This window comes from Bombyx mandarina, chromosome 13 (assembly GCF_030267445.1).
Source record: "Bombyx mandarina strain Sakado chromosome 13, ASM3026744v2".
Lineage (NCBI taxonomy): Eukaryota > Metazoa > Arthropoda > Insecta > Lepidoptera > Bombycidae > Bombyx > Bombyx mandarina.
Window position 1 is genome coordinate 8,847,915 of NC_143220.1, and position 27,623 is coordinate 8,875,537.

The 27,623-nt window shown below is 37.5% G+C and overlaps 1 protein-coding gene across 1 annotated transcript; it reads right to left on the reverse strand.

Annotated features, from left to right (window-relative positions):
• Nucleotides 1-1,973: 1,973 nt before the first annotated feature.
• LOC114250004 (solute carrier family 22 member 3) lies at nt 1,974-19,569 on the reverse strand. Its single transcript, XM_028183747.2, has 7 exons — nt 18,889-19,569; nt 14,717-14,810; nt 10,128-10,228; nt 6,671-6,822; nt 5,612-6,220; nt 4,273-4,454; nt 1,974-2,987 (listed from the first exon to the last, which is right to left on the reverse strand). The coding sequence occupies exons 1-7, from the start codon at nt 19,047-19,049 to the stop codon at nt 2,817-2,819; spliced, it is 1,470 nt and encodes a 489-aa protein (XP_028039548.2). The 5' UTR covers nt 19,050-19,569; the 3' UTR covers nt 1,974-2,816.
• Between the last annotated feature and the right edge of the window lie 8,054 nt (nt 19,570-27,623).

Sequence of the window (27,623 nt, forward strand, 5' to 3'; positions counted from 1 at the left end):
TGTACGTTATTACAAAGTTAAGTCGTACACTGTGTGCATTACTAATAAAAATCTTACGTAATGGACGTTTTTTCACGGTTAGGGTACACCTCCGCATCGTCCCATAAGGAACTTCGTTCTAAAAACAAACTAGAAATTAATTTTAAACAAATACTAGATCAGAATGAGATGCTCCAGCGGATGTGGTTCCTTCAACGATGATGATTTATTTAAGTGTTTAAGGAAAATGAAAATAAACGTTATATTTAAAGTTAATGAGAAAATACCGATGAAATTTTTTGAAAAATAAAATGTGCTTTGTTTTATCGCTTGCATTGCCGAACAACCAATTCGTGGCCGTTAAATTCCATTCATGCGTCTCGTAGTTCATGAGCTAGACAACTATTCGATTTCTTTAAGCTACGCATGTACACATTAACTCGCTTATTTCGCCTAGAGCCCTTTTCGTCCAATCATTTAGATTGTTGCGGGTTTTCTAGTATAAATATTTTATTTTCTAGGCTTCTAGGTTAATTTTCAAGTAGATAAAGTTATTAGGAAGCGTTAGCAGTTAGCAGCAAACGGCTGAGGTGATGAACAAAGAATAAACCCTTCAAACGAGATGAACTTCTCCAAATGTGGTCAAAAATAGATGTAGTAGTCAGCGGATGGGCTGATAACTATAATGGACGGTAACCATTTGATGTTTGTCTGACTCCGGAGACAACTAATAATATAAGCAAGGGTTAATTTCACTTGGCTTTCGCGAGACGTGGCTGGCTAGCTTTAGTTTAAAATATTTTTTAGTTTAATCTCACGTTCCTTTAATTCTTTTATATTTTTTAACGTTTCGAAAAAAAAAATTTAATCATAATTCGTGACCACGAGTACCTGTTTTGTTTTTATTATGAATAGCTAAATCATCATATTATTTAGGCAGTGTCGTTAATTTAACAGTTCTTGGCTCCTTGTCTATGAATTCGCGAGGTTGCCATATTCGCTTCTGGATTAATATTACACAGGCCGCAGGTGTGCTGCGCCAAATTGAAAATCGCTACCCACCGCACTTATTTTGACGCTCAGCTCTGCCAATATTACCGCACCTACAATCTTCCCTGGTATTAACTGGAAACTTACTGGTTTTTCGTCATTTTTTAAATTTGATAAATAAATGATGCTATGGAATTAAGTAGTAATTCGTAATCATAACATAGACATAACGATGGATGCATCCCGCCTTAAGGCATGAGGTCGTAGACTCAATTCTACCGCATAACGGCTGCCCCAAACTTCAAAATACATTACCGCAGAATTGTGCATGATATTGCTACCGATTCTGGTTCACAATACACCAGTAATTTTTTAAAGTAGGGGACGCGTGAAATTGTAATTGGCCTTTGAAAGATGTGCTCCGTTTTCTTGTATTACTAATAGAATCTAACTAAATACACACTGTTCTAGAAAGTATTTTCAAAGTACTTCGACGGAGTAGAGTTCATCCATGCTACCTGGAGCCACTGCGTTCATCCCACTACGGTGTTTCCTGAGCGCTGTGACATGTCCTTATTCAAACGAGGCTTGTAGAGAGTATTAAGCGTTGGCATTGCAGAAGACCATGGGCGACGGTAACCACTCACCATCAGGCGGGCCGTTAACATTATTATTTATTGTCATTATTATTAGGGAGTCTAACACCCATATAAATATTAGCCTATCCATTAAGTACATGTATTTTCTACATGGATACCAAATTTCAAGTCAATCGGATGCATGGTTCAGTAGTTATAACGGAACATCCGTGAAAACCACTGTAGACTTATAATATTATTATATATTAGTATAGATTCTGAACATTTAAATTAAATTAACGTTTAAATAATAAGTTATTGATTACATTTTCGATATTGGAAAACTATTGTTTTTATAGTTATTATAATAATCATTACAGTTATTAGTGTTGTATTAGTGTTCGCAAAATTAAAACACATTGACAATTTTTATTCAAACTTTTATTTAAATATCAAATTACCGATTACTGGGTCTTAATACTTATTTCACGATAGTTTTTAAATTATGAACATAACATTAAATTTTAATTTATGAAAACAAAAATCGATGTATCAAAATTTTACTACAAAATTTTTAATACATCGATTTTTGTTTTAGATTTGTACTTACAGTGGCACCTGACAACTGACGTTGTTTTTTTATGATTGAAGCATAACTGGTGGCCCGGAAGCCTTTCCAGTTTCACCAGGACAGGTGGGCGAGCAAAGGCTCAGCCAGGAGGGGTGGGATTTGCTAACAGCTGCCCGAGCGCCTCCGAAGGAGACCTTTTTTTTTATTGCTTAGACGGGTGGATGAGCTCACAACCCACCTGGTGTTAAGTAGTAACTGAAGCCCATAGACATTTACAACGTAAATGTGCCACCCACCTTGAGATATAAGTTCTAAGGTCTCACTATAGTTACAACGGCTACCCAACTCTTCATACCGAAACGCATTACTGCTTCACGGTTGAAATAGGCAGGGTGGTTGTACCTACCCATGCGGACTTACAAGACGTCCTGCCACCAGTAAGCCTAACAACTCAAGGGCAGCTGCTTGGCGAACGAATCTACTACCGGATCGAAATCGCGACCCATTGAGAAGATCCACGTTAATGTTGTTATTTAGCATACTGCTTCTCTCTCTAGAAATCAATTAAAACTTTTTGTACAGAACTGACTTTCATTTAGTTAATATTATTCGACTGTATTTATCGTTAGCTATTATAGATTAAGATATGCCGTCACTTTTAGGTGATCGTTGTCTAATTATTCTACTGTGTACTGAGTTCATGTACACTCAATATTTTTAACGTTCTTTGTTTTCCCGATGTCCTCGGCTTGTCTTACTGTGTCCGGGAGAGAGTCGTCTGCGGTGTCCGGGACTAGGAATGTGACTAGGCCAGCCAGTACAGCTGAGATGCCGAAGATCATTGATGGCAGACCCCGCCAGTATGCCATCTGGTGTGACAAAAATATTGATGAAACTTTTTTAGCGTTGAATGTAGCGTTTATTCTAATATTTAGACTGGCTCAAGAAGAAGGGAGCCGGGGTATTTGTAATACAGGTTTTTAATCCAATACAGATTTCAACTCTTTATCATGAATTATTATTTCGTCAGACTACAAACTATTTTGTCAGTGTTAATAGCACGGTTTTGACGTCATCATTGTTACAAGCGATGTTTACCCGAAAACGTTATTACATATAACATTCGAAAAGCATGAATTATTCGGCGGTTTGTAAAGCTAAGTACAGACATAAAAAAATTATATAATGGATGCATAAAGTCGCAGATTGAATTCTAGACATGTTAAAAAATTATTGGACCGGAATGTAATAACCTATTTTGAGACGTATTATTTAGTGAATTCTATCTATATATTAATACGTGAAGCAAAAATTTTGTATCCCTTTTTACGAAAATTACGCGGACGAATGAATATAAATTTTCCCACACTTATAGAGAATATAGAGAAGAAGTGCAGAAAGTTAATATTTTTTTAAATTATGCATAAAAATATATTAAAATGATAAAAAAAAACATTACACGCACTACCATGTATTTGACACACACACGCATGACTACTATTTGTTTATTGTCAAACTTTTCTTATTGCTTATAGTCTGTGGTCAAATTGAGAATAGATTAAATGTGACTTTTTGGCGGGAACGCGAGGAGTGCAGTTGTGTAATTTGTTTTATTTTGTCTATTTAGTGTTTCTTCGGGTTTAAATGTGTAATAATGGTGGTTTATTAACTGTTTAATATCTGTGAAAGTGCACAAATGTGGGAAAATGAAACAAAGCTGCTGGACGTAACTTCTCGGGTTCCTCCAAAAAGTCCACTGAAAAAATCTCAGTAAATGACCACCATTTTACTGCGATTATATTTCATCCCATATCATCTCATTAAATTTCATCCCAGTTGATTAATGTCTCAAATCAATCATCTTCATTTCATTTCACTCCATATTATCATTTTTCATAAAATTAAGAATATAAATTAAAATAAGACATGACTTAAAGGTCTTAGTTACCAGGTCATAAAATCTATTAAAAATAGATTAAATGTTGTTTGTCTTTATTAATATTTGTCTAATGTGTAGTCTTGGCGAAATCTGTGATCACAGAAGTATAAGTCTTTGACAATAAAACCATGATAATGTTCAAACTTATAATTTCAGATAATTATAGTCGAATTTCGACTACCTGGGGAACACTAGTACAGTGAAATATCTCTTACCAGCAGAGGGGTCTGCGGTGCAATAATAGAACCGATTCTTCCCAAAGATGAGCACAGAGCGTGCATAGAATTCCTGGTGTACGTCGGGAACAGCTCCGAGGTGTACATATACGTGATACTGAAGTAAAATGAAGACATCAGCTTTCCTGTTATGTACACTATCAACGATAACCATGGAAGATCTGAAACAAGGACTATAATTAATTTGAGTTTAACAGATAATGCCGATATAGTTTGGCATTTGAAGTGAATCGTTTATTTAGGAATTTTTATCAGCTTTTATTTTTAACTTTTATTTACTGGTGGTAGGACGTCTTGCAAGTCCGCACGGGTAGGTAACACCACCCTGCCTATTTCTGCCGTGAAGCAGTAATGCGTTTCGATTTAAAGGGTGGAGCAGTCGTTGTACTGTTAAAAGTGAGATCTTACAACTCATGTCTCAAGATAGGTGGCGCATTTACGTTGTAGCTGTCTATGGGCTCTGGTAACCACTTAACATCAGGTGGGCAGTAAGCTCGTCTACCCACCTGAGCAATAAAAAAAGGCACTGCCACCACTTGCTGTCACTTATTGATGTTTGGTTACCAAAGCTCAAAGGGCGCTATGCAGAAACGTCCTGAACTTTAGTGAGGTGACGTCATAACACTTCAATAGTTCGAATTTAACAGAATTATAATTTTGGTAATCTGATATTATTTATAACACAAACCGTTATTGTCATAGACAGAAATTAAGACCTTAATTACTTACCTACAATGACTAAAGGCTGTCGATTCTTATTACATATTTAAATTTCTTAGAGAATCTTGTGTTCAATTATTTATTAAAATTCTAATTTAAAATAACGAAAGTTTAGTTTTTTTTATTGCTTAGATGGGTGGACGAACTCACAGCCCACCTGGTGTTAAGTGGTTACGGGAGCCCATAGACATCCATAACGTAAATACGCCACCCACCTTGAGATATAAGTTCTAAGGTCTCAAGTATAGTTACAACGGCTGCCCCACCCTTCAAACCGAAACGCATTACTGCTTCACGGCAGAAATAGGCAAGGTGGTGGTACCCACCTACCCGCGCGGACTCACAAGGACCTCTTGCACCAGCAGTAATATCCTTCCTTCTTAAGATCCTTCTTCTACTTAATTATTAGCTTTATGGTCAGCTTATAGCAGTGGCCTAGCTCTGCATTGCTGATATTCGCTAATATCGATGACAACTCAACATTACATGGCCAGCGCGCTTTGTTGCTTTAGGAGGTAATAGAAAAGAATCCGTTCGCCAGTTAGTTACGATTAATTCATTATTGATCTTAGACTAAAACGAGTTTCATATAACTTACCTGTAGGCAAAAAGGGCTGCACCATACACAAGACGCCTCCAAGTAAAAACGTCACAATAAGTGGATATTTCCTCTTGTAGTACAGTAATATGTACATAATCACGAAATTACCAGGGATGTCTAATACCGACATCAGTATAAAGTTTACATATTTGTTTCCTTCTAATGAGACCGAGTTTATGATCAAACCGTAATTCACGAATGTGCACGTGCCCCACCATATAATGCAGATAACGCATCTTCTTAGCATCGTCGGCGAAGTGAACGTCAATCTCAGGAGATTGAAAAAACCAATCCCTTTTTGGTCCTCTGTATGTAGATCTTCCAAGACCCCTTTACCGAATTCTATTTTATTTTTAACCGCAGCTTTCTTCAATATTGTTATTGCTTTATCTTTTTTTCCTTTGATGAGAAGCCATCGCGGGCTTTCATCTATTAAATACGTGTAAAAGAAGAATAGGAATGCCGGTGTGTATATGGCGCGGAGGTAGTTCCTCCAGTATGGCACTGCCCAAGCTGTTAATGGTAATATTATACTGCCCAAAATGTACCCAAGGCTGCACAGTAGGTAGTACGAGACTCGTCGCTTCGTAGATACAATTTCAATATCTGAAATAACGATTATGTCTTAGTCTTTTGTACTGGTGGTCCGCGCGGGTAGATACCACCGCCCTGCTTATTTCTGCCGTGAAGCAGTAATGCGTTTCGGTTTGAAGGGTGGGGCAACCGTTGTAACTATACTTGAGACCTTAGAACTTATATCTCAAGGTGGGTGGCGCATTTACGTTGTAGATGTCTATGGGCGCCAGTAACCACTTAACACCAGGTGGGCTGTGTGCTCGTCCACCCATATAAGCAATAAAAAAAAGTCTGTTTTCAAATCTATTTAGAATGATTCAATCTTTTTATTATTATTATGGTTGAATGCTATCTGAACTGCACAAACTACTAATAAATTTGATCGCCAAACTGATTTGGAAGTATTTGGCTGTCCAGTATGTTTTTTTTTTTATAAAAGCCTTCACGTCTGATATTTTAATCATCTAGTAAAATTCTTACTGAGAATATAAAGCGGAGAGCATATATCTCCTAGAGCTGATTCAAGAAATTCCAATGCAATGTAGACCCAATACCATGACGTGAAGCTTTTGGTTAACCCGAAAGCACCGCCAAGAACTCCCGTTATAACTATAGCTTTCTTTCTCCCTAACCTGAAACACACAGAAAAAATAGTTATTTTTTGTCACTGATTGACTTCGCTATGAATGAATGAATGAATGAATGAATGATTTATTTTATTTCAGACAACAACAAGTCCATATGTGTACATAGTGTCATTGAAACATACTTAAAGTTAACAAAACCAATCAAATAAAAAAGATACATTAATTAAAAATAATTATCAGTTGAATACATTTAAAATATTCCATTCAACTGATACTTACTTCGAACCAAGTATTATTATTATTATTATAATTAAGCTATGATCTTAATGATTATGGACCATATCATAATAACTCGAACATCGCCAATTACCATAAGACATGAGCTTGAAGTTTTTTTTTTTTAATTATTGCCCTTGTAGGCAGACGAGCATACGGCCCACCTGATGGTGAGTGGTTACCGTCGCCCATGGACTTCAGCAATGCCACAAAAAAGTCTCCATTTTATTGTATAAACGCTGGGCCACTTTTCAGATCGGAACGGGTAACTGTTTTGTGGCTTATATTGGAAGCATCATGATTGATGACACCTACTTGTATACGTCGTCAATACGTCCTACTACATTATTTTTTCATCGCCCAAAGTGGTACAAAAATCAGTACCTGTCTAATATTTCGATAATGGGTTCTTGTAAAAAAAGTTAGTACTTTTAGAAGTATCTGTATGAATATAAAATACTCACGATTTTAGAGGAAATAATAAATTTGATAGTAAACCGTAACATTAGCATTAATTATAATAATTATCTACGGTACGTATTAAACAAGTCTCATTAAAACATAAGTTATATGTTTGAACAGATTCCCCCTGTTCGAAACAGCGTGACCAAATCAACATTATCATTTTGTCTACATGACGTAGTGATCTATTTAAGTTTTAACATCAATAGTCACGTCTCCATAGTTGGTCACATTCTTAAGAGCATAATATGTTTGATAAAAGCGAAAGAAGCAAGGAAAAAGAATAAGTAACGCCGTAAAAAAAAAAAAAAATATTTTAAGTAGTTTCTGTTTATTAAACAACTAGCGACCCGCCCTCGCTTCGCTTCGCTTCGGAAGCTGTAATTTATTATTGATTTCTCCACTATTTAATGGATGTTATTATACATATAAACCTTCCTCTTCAATCACTCTATCTATTAAAAAAACCTCATCAAAATCCATTGCGTAGTTTTAAAGATTTAAGCATACATAGGGACAGACAGATATAGGGACAGAGAAAGCGACTTTGTTTTATACTATGTAGTGATGAGCATTATATTTAGGTGTTTTTTGTTGTTTAGAATGAATAACTTTTACTTTTGGTTACCAAGATGAATAGATCTGTCTGTAGAAGGCTACTTCATAGAAAGTGCGAATTGCACTAAAGGCGAAGTTAGAAGGCACTCCTCCTGAAGAGTATTTACGAAGGGCCACTCTTCTTCAGGGCTTTCGAAACTATTTTTTCTCCATCTCCTTATACAGAACGTCAGATCGACGATCTTTTTTGTGACCGGATTGCAAGGCTGCTATCTGACAATACAACTTACTTGCCCAGGATAGTTCGTCGAGGCAGAACCAGAGTCGTGTTTTTTTTTAGGAAGGAAGGAATACTGATAGCTCGAAGGCCTTTCGATTTTCACCAGGACAGATGAGCGAGCACGGGCTCAGTTAGGAGAGATGGGATTTGCTAACAGCTGTCCGAGCGCCTCCGGAGAACACCTAACAGTTCAAGGGCAGCTGCTTCGGGAATGCATCTAGTCGTCATACGCGATCTTCTGTGATCGTCTCCACGCAAATATGCCCAGTATTTTACCGCATTTGCATTTGTATTATAATGATTTAAAGGTAAACAAACGGTTATCACAGCCACATACCTAACCTTCGTAACAAATCAATCATGGAATATATTTTAATTGGCTAGCATAATAAGCCTATTATTAATTAATGTTTCGTTAAGTCACCATTCTCGGCTTCGATTTTAGATAGTGAATGTGAATAACCAAGGTCACTTTACGGGTTCTTGTATTTTACAATACAATTATATTTAAACACAGCCTTTTGGATGCTTGTGTTTCTTAAATAAAACTTCCAAATCGATCTTGAGCTTGTATTTTCCGTATACAGGTTTTTCTTTTTTTATGTTGCGTCCAAGTTAGCTTGGCACGGCGATTAATGTTCTAGAATTTAGTGGGCGTTAACTCGGCCATATTTTGGGAGCTGTTTTTTTGTTGTTGTTTACATTTTGAAAACTGCGCACTTCTGTTGTCTAGCAACTTGTGTTTTATGATTTTATTAAAACTAGTGGTCCTCCGGTAGTCGAAATTCGACTATAATTAATTGAAATTATAAGTTTGTACACTATTATGATTCTGTTGTCAAAGACTTACTTCTGTAATTACAGATTTCGCCAAGACTACACTATAGACAAATATTATTAAAGACAAACAATATTGTATCTATTCTCAATTTTACCACAGACTTTAAGTAATAAGAAAAGTTTGGCAATAAACAAATAGTATGGATGCGTGTGCGTGTCAAATACATGGTAGTGAGTGTAACGCTTTTTTTATTGATTTAATGTATTTTTTATGTATAATTTAAGAAAATATTAATATTGTACACTCCTTCTCTATATTCTGTATAAGTGTGGGAAATTTCATACTCCTCCGTCCGCGCAATTTTCGTAAAAAGGGGTACAAAGTTTTTGATTCACGTATTAATATATAGATTAACTCAAACACGCCGTTACATTACGAACATGCGTTATTGCATTGCCACATACGAACGTGCTAATTAGTTAATAATTAGTGAAGTCATATTTAAATATAGTTAGAATTAAATGTAAAACGTGTGGCTTATTATAAATCCGTAATATCCTGTTGCTACCCCTTAAAAAAGACAGGCAAGAGAATAGTCAAGGAAAAGAAGTGCTATAAAATTTATAGTACAATGATTATACTACGGCAGCCTTTCCCAAAGTCGATGATAATGCCCCTTTGTGGGCGCTGCGGGCCTAAAGGGGGGCGGAAAGAGACCCAGAAACAAATGAGGGCGTTGTGAGAGGTTTGGGAGGCGATTAGTAATTTCATCTAGGAGAACGGTTAGACATAGACTGAAATCTCGCTATAGTGGTTTTTAAGTAGGTGAAAAAATGGGGGGGGGGCTAAAAAATAATTTATTCTCAACGTGGGCAGTAGACAAAATAAGTTTGGGAACCCGTGCACTACTGCACTACGGGAACAATAAATACGTTTATTATGTACATTGGCAAATGATAATTTGCGTCTAACTGATAATTTAATTTGACCAACCTGTCAGATATGGGTCCTATGAGCAGTAGACCGATCATATAGCCGAAACTGTGTACTGTCCCAACCAGCGTACGTTTCCATTCTTGATCGCCAATCTGAAACTTTATTACCAAAGAGATATATAAGGATTTTAAGGGTGTTTCGTCATATTACAAACATATATGATGATATGGCTCTATATCAAAAAAATAGATAATGAAAAACTGGTGGTAACTGGTTGAAGTGTTTTTTTTGATACTTAGAAGTCGTCGTGGCCTAAAGGATAAGACGTCCGGTGCATTCGTATCGAGCGATGCACCGGTGTTCGAATCCCGCTGGCGGGTACCAATTTTTCTAATGAAATACGTACTCAGCAAATGTTCACGATTGACTTCCACGGTGAAGGAATAACATCGTGCAATAAAAATCAAACCCGCAAAATTATAATTTGCGTAATTACTGGTGGTAGGACCTCTTGTGAGTCCGCACGGGTAGGTACCACCGCCCCGCCTATTTCTGCCGTGAAGCAGTAATGCGTTTCGGTTTGAAGGGTGGGGCAGCCGTTGTGACTATACTGAGACCTTAGAATTATATCTCAAGGTGTGTGGCGCATTTACGTTGTAGGTGTCTATGGGCTCCAGTAACCACTTAACACCAGGTGGGCTGTGAGCTCGTCCACACATCTAAGCAATAAAAAAAAATAAAAAAACAGTAAGTTAAGGTTTCGGCATTTTTATTTAATGCTTAGATAGGTGGATGAGCTCACGGCCCACCTGTTGTTAAGTGGTTACCGGAGCCCATAGACATCTATAACGTAAATTCCGCCACACATATTGAAACGTGTTTTTTTTCTCCTTCCTATGCTGATAGCCTTGAGAGGCTATTTCAGCTTCGCCCTGACATATACGTGAGCTCACGGGGCTCAAACCGGAGTATTGCTAGCACTAGCCCTAGTAAGAGCAGTACTTCGCAGAATCTACCATCGGTTCGGAAACGGACCCACTGAGAAAATCCGGCGAGGAACTCAGTGGGCTGTGTCTATGGGTTAATTCGCTCGTCGAGCCCTTCGTCATAAGCGACGGGTTCGACGAGAACGATGGCTGGGTGGTGCTTGTTATGGTACTCTACGGCAAAGAGAAGAGCTTACACCGAGCGGGTCCATGCTCGAAACACCAACGGTTCAAATATTGTTGCTTGGAACTTATATTAGCACAAACCTGTTAATTATACAATAGGCAGCAGCTTGGCAGTGACAGTGGCCACTTAGCATGAAATGGGTCGTTTGCTCGATTGAAATGAAAATAAAAAAAATATTCGAAAACATGATACTGTTTTTGTAAAAATTCTTTTGATTTTCCGATATGTAAGTACTACATACTCCAAGTAAAATCAGAGGGGGCCTATTTATTAAAACTGTCTAAAAATGTGTAAGAAATTGTAATTAGTATAATTATCGGTTAAGTAGCTGCTCCTTGAAGTAGGTACTACCTTGTACCTTGTACTAAGGTCAACGGCAGCGTCTGTATTGTGTTCTTCATGCTGCTTTAGCTGGTTTTATCAATATTATTATTGCTTATTATTGTTTATTTTATTTTATTATATTGTATATTATTGTTTTTTCTACTTTATTATTTATGACTTTGTATAGAATTAGAAATGATTACGTTAACGTGTCCATTATAATAGCATGTCAACATCATTACGTATGTAACCTTAGCTATTCCATCTTACTAGACGAAAGTTAAGATTAATTATCAGCGTTAGAAGTGACCGCGTTTAAATACGTAATTATGGTAGATGTTAAAAACACCGCTGACTCGCTGGCGCATAGTTGGCACCCCTGATAATGATCCTAGAGTCGTGGGTTCGATTCCCACATCTGGCAAATATTTGTGTGATGTACAGGATTTTTTAGGTCTTCGTCTGGGTTTTCCATATGTACATCTATAGTAATATATAAATCTACTGTGGTTTTTACGGATGTTCCGTTATAACTATTGAACCATGCATCCGATTGACTTGAAACTTGGTATCCATGTAGAAGATACATGTACTTAATGGATAGGCTAATATTTATATGAGTGTTGGACTCCCTACACCAGTTGCGGGGGCGTTAATGATGAGAATCTTTGTGGAGGTGAGAAATAATAATGTTAATTTTAAACGCCCAGCGAAGCGGACGGGTACAACTAGTAAGCATATAAGTATGTATATCAGTATCATGTTCCTATGGTAAAGGGAATCCTAGTTTGGGGCTAGATGGACGTGCGTGACTTTTTCCGGGTTATTATTACCGTTCTGCGTCTTCTTGTGCAGCTTTATCCCTGGCCTTATTAATGTTCGTGACTGATTGTGAACGATCGCCTTTAGAGCTGCGTAGGCATAAACAAACATCTTAACACACCAGTTAGTTGTTTTCAGTACACCACGGAATGTTTCAGTCACAATGTAATTAGTCATTACAGGTCGCCCGGCGACGATCATCGATGTTTTTCATTTAATTTATTTGTTTAAGGACGCCCAACTGAACATACAGTAGAACTTAAATAATAAAATACATACAATGAAACGCCTGACATCTGTTACTTCAATAACAAGAAATCTTAGAATTTCATTTTATAAAAGAAAATCAATATAAATGTGAAGAATGTAAATGATAGTAGGATACGAAATATTAACAGAAACAAGTAGGTACTCCAGATTGACTTAGAGCGTTGAATTCGTTAACGTATTCTTGAATGTAAAGCGAATCAATTAGTAATAGGCACCGGGACCCTAGTGGCAAACGTGGGCAAACGTTCCAAACACATACAAATTCGAGTTAACTTTTACGCTATCGAGAACGTTAAAAAACTGGCATTAAGCACACAGAGCGTGACCGTGTCACTAGTGAAGATATCCAATTGTAATGTTTACCTCTTTAGTTTGGATATAAAATCGGAAGGCAACATGCGAATCTTTCCAGGCAAACCGTATGATCCTCGATAAGTGCTCGCGCGGAATTGCAAAATGACTCCGGCTGCGTGAAGTGCTTCGGCGATCACGCGACCACCAAACGTTCGCGAGTTAGGGAAACCGCGCCCGAATCACCCAGCTTCCAGAACCGTCTGCGCAAAGACTTCGACGCCTTCAGGGCCGAAGCTGGCCTTCGTACCGGCTGCGGTTCCCACCGTCTCGGCGTGGAAAAAATCGCTGCCATATACGAAGGCAGGTACACAAACCGCACCCCAGCCCACACTTGATGATTCCAGATCACAGTAGCCACCATGGGACAGTGGTCCTGGAAGTGACGCATTGACATCGACCCCACGAAAAGCACAGCGGTGCTCTTCAAAAGGGGTCGCCCTCCGAATACCACTTCGAGCAGCACTCCCTAATAGGCGCGTTAACAGCTCCGCCATTCGCCCCATCACTTTCTTTGACCAGCCCATACCGTGGGCTTCGAAGATCAAATATCTAGGCGTCACCCTTGACAGAGGGATTTCATTCCGACCCCACTTTAAAACGGTACGCGATCGTGCCGCCTTTATACTAGGACGCCTCTGTCCCATGATTTGCGAGCAAAGTAAATTGTACCTTCGTAATAAGATGACACAACTTGATGACAAAACTTACATACGCTCCGTCATGACCTATGCAAGCGATCACGCGGCCCGCACTAATTTGAAACCCCTTCAAGTCATTCAATCCCGTTTTCTGCAGGATAGCCGTCGGAGCAACATGGTTCCTAAGGAATGTGGATTTTCATGATGACCTGGAGCTTGACTCAATCAGTAAGTATATATAGTTGGCATCATTGCGCCACTTTGAAAAGGCGGCACGACACGAAAACTCTTTTGTCATGGTCGCCGGAAATTCCATACCCAATCCTGTGGACCGAATGGTAATCAGTCGTTGTCGTCCGTCTTTACGCATCCTCCTGATACCTTAACGGTGCTTTTAGGTACCTCAAGCACCGGTCACCGTCCTCGCCGACCCCGTCGCTTGCACTGAGTTTCTCGCCGGATTTTCTCAGTGGGTCGCATTTTTGACCCGGTGGTAGATTGTCCGAAGCACTGCACGTGCTAGGGCCAGTGTTAGCAACACTCCCGGTTCGAGCCCCGTGAGCTCATCTACACGATAGGGCGAAGCTGGAATAGCCTCTCAAGGCCATTAGCAGAGGTAGAAAAAAAAACAAAATAACAACGATTAAAACTATTTTTACCGAATTAATAATATATTATTAATAAATTAATAAAATAATTTATGATTAATAATAATTACGCAAACGATCGATGTTTCGAATATTTTACGGTTTTCGTGGTCACGGATGACGGTCAGTCAGTTTAATCATATCCACGACTCGTGAAAATCGAAGAAAATAATAATAATATTTTCTTCCTAGTACTCAACGAACGCTGGGTAAAGAAATCAGTAGACTAAGACCAAGAATTGGCAAGGTTGCTAATTGATACTACTAATACCACACCGCAATATTTTGTAAAAAAATAATTGATAATTTTGAGAATTTTTCGAGAAAACTTTATTCTGTCTATCTATTGTATCGAACAATGGCTTATTCATATACATAATTGTGATGTATCATAATAATATAGACAATGGATACTTACTTCTGCCACAAACGAATGAGGATCTTCGTAGGACCATTCTAAGCATCTACTTGTGTTTCTTTCAGACGAGCTGTTGTATAACGGATCTGTGCACCTGGAAAAAAAATATTGAGGTCAATGTTATTCGATTCAATAATTATCTTTTGTTTAAATTTTATCAACTGTAAAGGTTTTTATTTATTTCATTTATTTATTTAAGATATTTTGTACACACAGCTGTTAGAAGAAATACGACAATAAGGATACAGAGTACAAGGGCACTACTTATTTCATGTTGAAATCTCTTCCAGTAGACCCGCAAAAGGAAAGAAGAATTAGGAACACAAACCTAGTGCATACAGTAAACATTACATATAATAATATTATATACATATTACAAGATACAAAACAATATATATGCATAGAAATACACACACACACACACACACACACACACACACACACACACACACACACACACACACACACACACACCTTTATTTAAATAGAGTTTAAAGCATTTGTTAGTTTTTATGGATTAGCAGACGCGCTATCTGGTATTAAGTGGTATTGCGGCCCATAGTATAGACAAGTCAAATATCGCGTGTGAGGCTCATTTGTATATATGTTATCCTAGTGAAGGTTAATTGGGATCGCAGTATGCTGACACCACAGAACGCAGCTATCCACGCTCGGTGAAATTTTTAGTGACCTTTTCGAACATCTCGCGAATGTAATGCGATTCTACATTCGACACTACACAGCTTTAACGTTTATTTTCCAGTACACTTACTGTGTCGTGCCGAAGAAAACTCATCGGTGAGCTTAACTTGCCTTACTGGCTATAATGTTAGGATTTCTCTCGTTACAACCAATAATAAAGTAATCAAATCTTTCTTGAAAATATAATAACGTTATTAATGCGTTGTATATATGGTGGTGTTGGCGACGCGGCGACGGCCTTCGAAAAGTAATCTATACTAATAATATAATTAATATTATTTATTATAAAGAGGAAAGATTTGTTTGTTTGTTTGTATTGAATAGGCTCCGAAACTACTGAACCGATTTGAAAAATTCTTTCACTGTTTGGAAGCTACACTATTTCCGAGTGACATAGAATAGGGATCCTTACTAAAACTCCAATAATGTAACCCAAGGTGTAAAAAAATACCAAAAAATTCTTAACATCGCGTGCCCTGCGAAAACTATTCATCTATACTATAATATTATAAAGAGGAAAGATTTGTTTGTTTCGAATAGGCTCCGAGACTACTGGATCGATTTGAAAAATTCTTTTTCCATTAGAAGTCGACATTGTCCCTGATGAACATAGGCTACTTTTTTTAAAAAAAAATTTATTTTTTATTTTTTGTTTCATGTGTGTTTTAATGTTTCCGAAGCGAAGCGATGGCGGGTCGCTAGTGATAGAATAAAATGATTTACTACGACTTTGTAGAACACATTATTATTTAAAAAAAGTGTTGCGACAGCACGTGTCTAACTATTATAGTTATGTCGCAATAAGTGTTCTTTTATTTTTAAAAATATAACAACGTCAAATATCGTTGAAATTTTTGTTAAAGACTCGAGCGGAGCCGGAGCGGGCCGCTAGTATAACTGCTTATTCAGTTTTGATTTTAAAATCCCTTTTATTTTATATACGACAATAACAATTTGTTTTCAATTATCATTTTGTTGATCGGAAGCAGTTAAGTATGCTGTCAACAGCATGGCCACTTCCTCATATTGAGATCAAGGATGGATATTGTACCAAATAAGTTGCTCCACGTAAATTTTCCTATTTCCGTCAGTATTCATTATGTAGTAGGTACATAATCTCTGAGTTCTGTTAAGAAATTCAAAACATATCACATAGGCATATCAACTGTTTGGTAGATCGACTTAAAATAAAATAAAAATAGGTTTTTTTATTCTATTTTATTCTAGGATACTTCCTAGAATGGCAAACCAGCCACAAAGGAGGCCGAGTATGCACTAGTAGAAATAAAACAAATTTCAAATAACAGTCTAGTTTTGTGATTCAGTGAAATATTACTGTATAATTTAAAGTCTCTTACTAGGTACCAAAAAAAAGTTTTTCATTCGCGTCTTGGTCTGTTACTGCTAATTGATTTCTAGAGTCTAGAGGAAAAACAATTTGAATGTGATCGCTGTCTAACATGAGATGTGACCTTGAAATCTTAATTAGTTTATAAAATGACCGTTCCCCTTTAAGCTGGAGCACATGACTGCATTATGGCAGAAATTTAATAGGAAGGTTGACTGCGCCAACACGTGTTACTACCGCCACTAGTAAACTCTTACTATCTGAAGGCTTTCATCCACAGTGCGCAGGATCGTCGGTCCGGTGGAAGATCTTCCGTTTGATGTAAACTGGTCATTTAATTTGAACATACCTAGTCAGGTCATAAATTCTGTCACATGTTTAATGTAAAATAATTGAAACAAGTTTATTCATTATGTAACCATTCATATACCAAAATGAACTTAACAAAACATAGATTCTTATGACACTAAAGTTTATTCAAAATGACCTCCGTGATTTCGAATACAGGCCTTCAATCTGCGCGGCCAGTCGTCTATCGCAGCACGAACGAGGTCCATGTCAATATCGGCGGCTGCCTTAATCAAGGATGTCTTGAGTGACTCCAAATTGGAGGCTTTGAGCACGCCTTTTCCTCCAAGTGTTGCCATATCTTGTAATCTAACGGATTCAAATCTGGACTGGAGGAGGGCCAGTCTTCGTGCCGGATGAAGTCGATTTCACGCGCCGCCAGCCAGTCTTGTGTGCTCTTCGCTCTATGAGCTGGCGCCGAATCTTGTTGGAATACCCAGTGCCTGTTATTGAGCATGGTATGAGAAACAGGTTCCACAAGGTTCGTCAGGACTGTATTTTGATACACAACTGCATTCGTTTTTACACCTTTCTCACAAAAATGTACCTCTGTTAAGCCCCAATAAGAAACTCCCAACCATACCATGAGCGAGGATGGAAAATGACCTCGTTGGACACGCGGAATACGGTTGCTCGCTTCTTCACTACTGTGTGCGTACACCTTATCATTTTGTTTGTTGTAGCTCTCTTCTAAGGTAAAAATTTTTTCATCCGAAAAAAGAATTTCCCGATATTTTTTTCCCGCGTACCGCTTCAACAAAGCGCGGCATCTCTTCAGTCTCAGGTCCATTAGACGAGCATTCAAACGATGTCCTGTTTTTCTTCGATATACCCGAAGCCCTAAGTCTTCATTTAACACCCTTTTCACCGTGGTTCTGCTTAACCCCATCTGAAGGGCCAACAGTTTCTGCCTACGTTTGGGATTTCTTTGAATTCGCGCCTTCACAGCTTTTATCACTGCTGGAGTCCTAACAGACCGAGGGCGACCACTTCTTGACCTGTCATCTACACTAGAGTCTTCATTGTATCGTTTCATGGTACGATAAACGAATCTTTTGGTTATGTTCAAATTTTTCAGTATGTTAAAAATTTGAATTGGCGCGTAACCGCAACGATGCAACGCAATAACTGCAACACGGTCTTCTTTAAGCGTCCACTCCATATTTAAAAATGAGTAAAATTCTAAAAGTATGCATTTTTATTTTCATGAACAATTCGAAATTCGAATTCAATAAACTTTTTTGTGGCCAGCATTCTAAAAGAAAAGTTTTTACTGTGTGACAATACTTATGACCTGACTAGTTATTATGGTAAATTCACAATATAAATATCGTAACTTAGTTCGTATAATCACTTTTTTTTTTATTGCTTAGATGGATGGACGAGCTCACAGCCCACCTGGTGCTAAGTGGTTACTGGAGCCCATGGACATCTACAACGTAAATGCGCCACCCACCTTGAGATATAAGTTCTAAGGTCTCAAGTATAGTTACAACGGCTGCCCCACCCTTCAAACCGAAACGCATTACTGCTTCACGGCAGAAATAGCCAGGGTGATGGTACCTACCCGTGCGGACTCACAAGTCCTACCACCAGTAAACTCAACTGTCTTAAACTGTCTTAAACACAGTACCTACGTTTCTGCCATCCACGATAAAGTGAGTCCCTCCTAAGTAGTCTGTAAGCGATCAGTGCGTCTGTTAGTATGTCTTTTGAGGCAGTAAAAATAATATATAGGTATACATATGTATATGCATGATCGCATAATACTCACCTGTACTCTATTTTTTCTGCCGCAAATATGTAATTGGAGCAATACATCGAATTCGATGCGTAGGCAAATGCTAAGTACAGTAACAATTCGATGTGGTAACGACCGAAGATGCTGAATTTACTTAATACATCATCTAGTTCAGTATATTTTATTTGTTCCATTTTAATTTAATGCATACGCTAAAATCTTAGTTTAAATTTATCAAGAATTTGACCTTAATATTTAATTAAATGAATTCAATATTACATAATAAACACAACACACATTATAATTTAGAAAATAGTGAATTTAAATCTTAAGTTGATTACGTTATGATTTAAAAAAGAAAACACTGTCTTGACTGAATGTTAAAGAAGAACATTAAGAAAATTAAAAACATATTTCTTTTTTAGTTTGTCGAAAAACGAATTAATTGATGTCAATATTTTTAACTTATTGTTTTTAGTACACTAATAAATAACAAGCTAAAATATTCGTCATTTACATTAATGTCAAAAATTCTAGTCCAACACTCAATAGTGATAGAGTTTATTTTGTTTAAAAAATCACATTTGGCACGCACAAAACTAGTAAAAATTAACAATTTCTCGAGTATGTTGGTACATATACTACGTTTTTTTTTTCAAACACGAAAATTCTTTAATATCCGCGAACACGGCCGGTTTCTATTGAGAACGAAACAAAACAACATCCTTTCAATTGTAGGGTGATTGTGTCGGTGAGCCGGCGACGTGGATTGGCAATGACTGATCAAGACTAACAACTAATTTCGTGCTCATTCAATCGATGTGTTCTTAAAAAGAAACGACCAGGGCCACCGATCAGCCATAGAATAGCTTAGGATTGCATTATATTCGACGAATGCGTTGTATAGAGCAGAGGTCGGCAACATTTTGTGTCGCAAGATCCAAACATTCCGATTCGAAAAATTTTTAATTTTTTAAAGAGCCACAAAATAAAATCTTGCCGAAAATAAATAGTACTTGCACAAATAACATTTTTTGATAAACAAAAGGAATCTAATAATTCATAAGAAAAATATCTATTTATTCTAATATAAGTAGTATTTTTTACAACAAATTAGATAACATATATATGGTATTATTAGATAATCACTTATTATTTGAGTAAAAAATAAAAATAATTAAACATTTACTTACAACAATGGGCTGAGAGATGGAAATGGTGCCCAATCCTTGTTAGTCGATTCAGAACAATTTTTAAATGTTTTTTTTTTATTATAAAATAATTAATATTTTCGTATGGAACTAAAGAGTCCCAGTTTCATAAGTTATATTTATTATTATATACGAGGGCTGCACTAAAAGTATCGGGAATGGAATATTTCCACTGTTCCTGTCATATTAAAATCTTTTTAATTGAAAACTCCTTGGTTTTAAAAATCGAATACCATTTATTTATTTAAAAAAAGATTCTCGGTCTTGTCACGAGGTTTTGTCAAACTTGTTTAGTCGTTGAGAAAATTCAAGAGCGATGATTTATTATGACTTTCGAAGTGGTTTAACACAAAAACAGTGTGTTGACCGGATGATTTCTGCATTTGGTGATGAAGCCCCATCCAAAACCACAATTTATCGCTGGTTTGCTGAGTTTCAACGTGGACGTGTCAAGCTCAGTGATGATCCCCGTCAAGGTCGTCCAAAAACTGCAGTCACCCAAGAAAACGTTGATGCTGTGCCTAAGCTGATTGAGGAAGATCGACATGTGACATACCGCGAAATTCAGGCAACTTTAGACATTGGCATGAGTCAAATACAAATAATCTTGCATGAATAATTAGGTGTAAAAAAGTTGTTTTCCCGATGGATACCGCATTCGCTCTGTGAAGAGCAAAAAGCGGCTCGCGTTACTTGGTGCGTCAGAACTCTCGAAAGATTCCACGCAGGATCCTCAAATGCTGTATACAACATTGTATCAGGTGACGAATCCTGGATATACGCGTACGAACCCGAGACAAAAAACCAGCCACGAGTTTGGGTGTTCGAAAATGAGTTGAAGCCAACAAAAATTGTTCGTTCACGGAGTGTTGCAAAAAAAATGGTGGCCACGTTTGTCTCCGAAACCGGCCATGTTACGACTATTCCTCTTGAGGGACAAAGAACGGTTAATGCAGAATGGTGTGCTAGCATTTGTTTGCCACAGGTCGTTTCTGAACTCCGTAAAGAGAACTGCAACCGCCGCATCATCCTCCATCACGATAATGCGAGTTCTCACACCGCGCACAGAACAAAAGAGTTTTTAGAGCAAGAAAACATAGAATTATTAGACCATCCGCCGTACAGCCCCGACCTAAGCCCTAATGATTTCTATACTTTCCCTAAAATAAAGAATAAATTGCGTGGACAGAGATTTTCATCACCTGAAGAAGCTGTGGACGCCTACAAAACGGCCATTTTGGAGACCCCAATTTCCGAATGGAATGGTTGCTTCAATGATTGGTTCCATCGTATGGAAAAATGTGTCAAATTTCGCGGAGAATACTTCGAAAAGCAATAAATACATTTTTAAATAGTAATGTTGTGTCACTTCGTTAATTCCCGAAATTTTCAGTGCCGCCTAGGTAACTATATTCATATTTCATAATTCATGAGTTACGATTGCAGAACAATGAAACTTTTCTCGATACTGTAAATAAATAATTTTCATATTGCAGCCAACAGGAAGCATATGATTTAAATCAGATGGCAAAATAGTATTTCATAAAAAAAACTGCTTTCATTTGCTGTATCAATGACCGTAATAGTCCCAGTTGTTAGAAAGTTTTTCAAGAAAAACAGTGAATAATTTTTCTTGTAACATTCGCTTTCTTCGATTGCCGACTTATTGCACGGGGGCGTCGATATGCAAAGAGCCGCATGTGGCTCGTGAGTCTCAGATTGCCGACCCCTGGTCTAGAGTCACTTGTGGTCCATCTGGTGGTCAAGAATCCAATTTAAATTCAAGCGCATTAACAATATTTTACTCTCTTTTACTATTTTACTTACTTTCTCCATTAACTAAAACTAGAGGTCCCGCAGTAGTCGAAATTCGACTATATTAATTGGAATTGTAAGTTTGTACACTATTATCATTGTATTTTGTACTTCTAAAATCACAAATTTCGCCAAGACTATACTATAAAAAATATTAACAAAGACAAACAATATTTAATTTATTCTCAATTTGACAACAGACGTCAAGAACAAAAGTTTGACAATAAATAGTATGCATGCGTGTGTGCGTCAAATGCATGGTATGTAGTGTGTGTAATGTTTTCTTTATTGATTTAATGTATCATTTATACATTATTTAAAAAAAATATTAGCATTGTGCATTTCTTCTCTATATTCTGTTTAAGTGTGGAAAATTTCTTACTCCTCCATCCGCGCAATTTTCGTAAAAAGGGATACAAAATTTTTGCTTCACGTATTAATATATAGATATACACAAAAATAGTGATAAAGTGAAACAGTCTACAGAGAACGCTTAATTTCCACATCTAGTTGTCTGTTATCATAAAATTTATAATAGCTTCACCGCATAAACTTTTTAGATAATATTTGAAATCTATGGTTAAATAAGAATTAAACGTTGTGGGAATCTTTTTAAGATTTTTATTTACGCAGATTTTTATTTGGATATAATTTTTTAACGCATTAGATAACGCGTTTGGTAGTGAATACGAAATATTGGTACCTGGTAAAGTATTTGAATGGACACTTTACATGGGTAACTATTTTAATTTGGTTTTTTTGTTTGCTTAACTCATACTATATTTCGATAAGCTTTGTCAGATTTTCCTGAGCAACTTTTCCAATTCTTCTTTCTCTAAAAACTTTATTGAAGCTGTAACTAATATAAAAAAAAAGTTTAAAAAAACCAACAAAATACGTTTTTATAGAAGATCCAACTAAAAAATAGAAAATAAATTTTAATAAATTTAAATTAAAAATAGTGTAAGAAAAAATGATTTTATTGTATTTTTTACACGTGGGGTGCTTTTTAGGATATTATCAAAATCTCTACTCATATCTGTTCATAAAATATTTATAACTACTGATACCATGCGCCCCACACATTTTTTTACAATAAAATATTTTTTTCTTACACTATTTTTAATTCAAATTGCAAAGCTAATAAAAGCGTATTAATAAAACCAAATCCGTCCAATAGTTCCCGACTGACGGGTCTACCAACGAATGGCCTTTATTTTGTATTGTCAACATAAATTAAGAATGAGTTTGACATCGACATCAGATAGCAAGAGTTTTGGTATAACTGTTATATACACGAGTATAGCGCTATCGAAACCTAGAGTAATGATATCTCAGGCACGCCTAGTTAAATGTACATAGGTGTTAAGACGTCTCCCCGAACTTCGTAAATTTGATTACCTGAACTCCAAGTACAGGGTCGTATTCCATCGGCGACTGCGATAGATACACGATGATATACAGGCAACTTATCTTGAATTGGGGCTATTGTAACATGGTCGTACGCTGCGCTGTTGGTATTGAAAGAGTCATTTTTTTATTGCTTAGATGGGTGTACGAGCTCACAACCCACCTGGTGTTAAGTGGTTACTGGAGCCCATAGACATCTACAACGTAAATGCGCCACCCACCTTGAAGTTCTAAGGTATCAACTATAGTTACAACGGCTGCCCCGCCCTTCAAACCGAAACGCATTACTGCTTCACGGCAGAAATAGGCAGCTTGGTGCCTACCTACTCGCGCGGACTCACAGCACGTTCTACCACCAGTAAATTTTAATTTACCATTGTATAATGCATTTCATTACGTATCAGTAAGTGAAGTTTTTTGTTGAGATAATTATTCTGTAAACAATGCACAAGTTGTTGGCTCTCCGCGCGCTGTGCTTGTATGCGACGGACGCGGCGTCGTAATTCGGTCAAGTGAACAAGTCCTCTGGACCTGGGATACAGCTGTCAAATCGTCGAAACTTCGTCTGCTCCGCACCGCGTCTTATTGTGAAGTTCAAGTTGTAGACTGTGGCGATTTGATGGAAATCATTAGTAAATTTAAATGGTATAAATTAAATTTGCTAATATAGAGTATACTTCACGCCATAGATTAGCAGGTTTTTGTTATATTTCAATACTTACGACCTATATTGTACCTGTAAAGTCTTTTATTTATTCATTTTTATTGAATAGATAGGTGGACGGCCTTACAGCCCACCTGGTGTTAAGTGTTTACCAGAGTCCATAGACATCTACAACGTAAATGCCGCCACCCATCTTGAGATATGAGTTCTAAGGCCTCAGTATAGTAAGTTACAACGGCTGCCCCACCCTTCAAACCTGCCACTATACACTTTTGATGAAACTTTGATTAAGATCGATTTCTCTTTTCTGTAATAACCTTTGTTTCTGTTTTATATTTTGTAGCGGTTCACTGTTAGAATTCTTATTAGAGTAGAGATGTTACGGTACTCCTTATTTAAGCAGTTTCCACCGTTTTAAGAGCCTATGATATTCTATCCTATCTAACGTATAAGATGAGGTGCATTCCGGCCTTTTGTTTTGATAATTATCTAAGTAAGTGATTATCAAACTTATTTCTTTTGCCGCCCCCTTTGAAAATCAATTATTTTTCAGCGCCCACCATTTTTTATACACCCCTAAAAGTTAAAAACCACAATTTCACAAATAATACATCGCCCCCTAACCCACATCAACACCCCTCATTTTTTCTGGGCCCTTTAACGCCCCCCTCTAGGTTTCAAACGCCCCCAAGGGGGCGCTATCGCCCACTTTGAGAAAGACTGATCTAAGTAAAGTAGAACGGAAGCTTAGTATATAACATGAAGACATTAGACAAACCTGTACATAATTAGCCTGTGATCCGGTCGTAGATTATAATAATGATATAATATATAATAATAGAATAATTTATTTATTAACCTTGAAAACATTTACATATAACAGTTTGCTGAAAACTCTCCACACTAGGCACTGCCTATTGGCATATTGCCTACTGCCATACATTCGCATAGCAGCTGCTCTTGAGTTGTTAGGTCTCCTTCGGAAGCGCTCGGGCAGCTGTTAGCAAATCCCACTCATACTGGCTGAGCCTTTGCTCGCCCACCTGTCCTGGTGAAACTGGAAAGGCTTCAACCATAAAAAAAGATGTGTGGTGTCGTGGGACACCGGATAGGAACGAAGTTCCTTACTATAAAAATATTAATTTTAAATTCTATTCGAGGTATAAAGAAAATAAAACTGGAGGTTTCGCAACAACCCACGGTCATTCGGTAACGTGCGCACTTATTGTGGTACACTTCATTCACGGTTATTTGCATAGGAGTTAGTGTATTGCGCAAACGAACGCTCGGAGATCGTGGTCATTGAATGATAAAAAAGGCTATTTTTTGTACGTTATTACAAAGTTAAGTCGTACACTGAATGCATTACTAATAAAAATCTTACGTTACGGACGTTTTTTCCCAGTTAGGGTACCCCTCCGCATCATCTCATAAGGAACTTCGTTCCAAAAATATTAGCCTATACGGCGACAGTACCTTCCTGCCTACCTATCTAAGTTCTTAAACATCAGAGAATGATAGTTAGCCTTTGTTTTCGCCTGTGACATGCACCAGGGCGTGTTTAGAAGCATGTGTAAACAGAATTAGTCGAGTTTGCGCGGTACGCGACCGCTCCTTCAGAGGTACAATTGAATTAGGTTGAGCACGTAATTATAGAGGGACCCTTGTCGACGTTCAGCTCCGTAATACACACGTCGTCTGCTACCGGAGCCCCATTATCGTGGAATAGGTACGTCGGTTCGCTAGAGATTTAAAGGAGTGCCTTTATGTGATTTATTTTTTATTGTACAGACGGGAGTGAACCAGGCAATATTTACGATCTTTTTAACCGACTTCAAAAGGAAGGAGGTTCTGAATTCGACTGTACGTTTTTTTTTTATGTTTGTTACCACATAGCTTTTGACTGGGTGAATCGATTTTGATGATTCTTTTTTTATTAGAAAGCTGACGCTTCCCGTGTGGTCCAGTTCTGACAATAGCATATACGAGAAAACCATATACATAAATCTTAAATTTGCATTAAGTATGTTCGCGACAAACGGACAAATAAGTCAATAGCACGATTTCGATGATTCATTTTTTATTGGAAAGAATGTACTTCAAGGGAAGTTTGATGAGAGTTTGGTTAGGTTCTGACTGTGGGATCCATGACAAAGTAACGGAGCTCTTCAATTCTTAGGAGCAAAGTAATTTTTATAGTTAATAAACCATCGTTGATCAAGCCTAGACTATAGATTTACTAAAAATAAATAAACGAACAAAACTTTTAAACACAAAAAAAAATCTTAAAAAAAAACTATTCCAAAACAAATTAATATGCCTTAAAAAAAGTTCCGTATTCTTCTATAACTTAATATGATAACGATAATATAATTTAGTTACAATTGTTGTTATTTTTGGAGTCGTTGTCCGTCGCGACCTCGTTCTCGCCTCTCGCCGCGTCGTGCGTGCTATACAAACACATGTCACCTACGTGTATATAACTATATAGCTACAAGCCTAGCTTGGCTGACACACATAATATATCACACCGATTCGGCTCTCTTTTAACACTATCCTTGTTTTATGAATTAGTGATTACTGGTGGCCCGGAGACCCCTTGAGCTTCACTACGACAGGTGGGTGAGCAAATGCTCAGCCAGGAGGGGTGGGGTTTGCTAACAGCTGCCCGAGCGCTTTCAAAGGAGACTTTTAGATTTTTACTGGTGGTAGGACCTCTTGTGAGTACGGGTAGGTATCACCACCCTGCCTATGTCTGCCGTGAAGCAGTTTCGGTTTGAAGGGTGGGGCAGTCGTTGTAACTATACTTGAGACCTTAGAACTCATATCTCAAGGTGGGTGGCGGCTTTTACGTTATAGATATCTGTGGGCTCCGGTAGCCATTTGAAAACAGGTGGGCTGTGGACTCGTCCATCCATCTAAACAAAGTTTTTTTTTAATTTAAAGTTAAACAATAGTACATACCTAACCAGTTGTTAACTTTATTTTCTGTACAAGCAAGTTTAACGTCTTGCTGTGTGTTTTTATATAGGAGTTTCTTGATTTCATGTACTTTTATTAACAACATTAGAGGTATAATTAGCAGTATGTTTTAAACTTATGAAAAATAAAATAAAACAATAGAATTTAAAACACATTTATAGTCTAAAACTTAGGTTAATGTATACGGTTTTCGCGAATCGTAGACATAAATAATATTACTATTACCACTACTACTTTTTTTTTTTTTTTTTTTTTTTTTTTTTTTTTTTTTTTTTTTTTTTTTTTATGATTGAAGGATTACTGGTGGCCCGGAGGCCTTTCCAGTTTCACCAGGACAGGTGGGCGAGCAAAGGCTCAGCCAGGAGGGGTGGGATTTGCTAACAGCTACCCGAGCGCCTCCGAAGGAGACCTTACAACTCAAGAGTAGCTGCTTCGCAAATGAATCTACTACCGGATCGGAATCGCGACCCGCTGAGAAGATCCGGCGAGAAACTCAGCGAGCTGATTCATGGGTTAGGTTGCACGGCGAACTCTTTGTCGAGTTCGACGAGTACGGTTACCGAGGTCCCTAAGCCTGCTCCTAGAGCTGAAGGCGTCTAGTGCAAACGTTATTGGATCTGAGGGATCCGCAAGGACGTGTCTAGGGCGTCGACGGTGACTGGCTCCTGCATGATCAGGATTCGGGG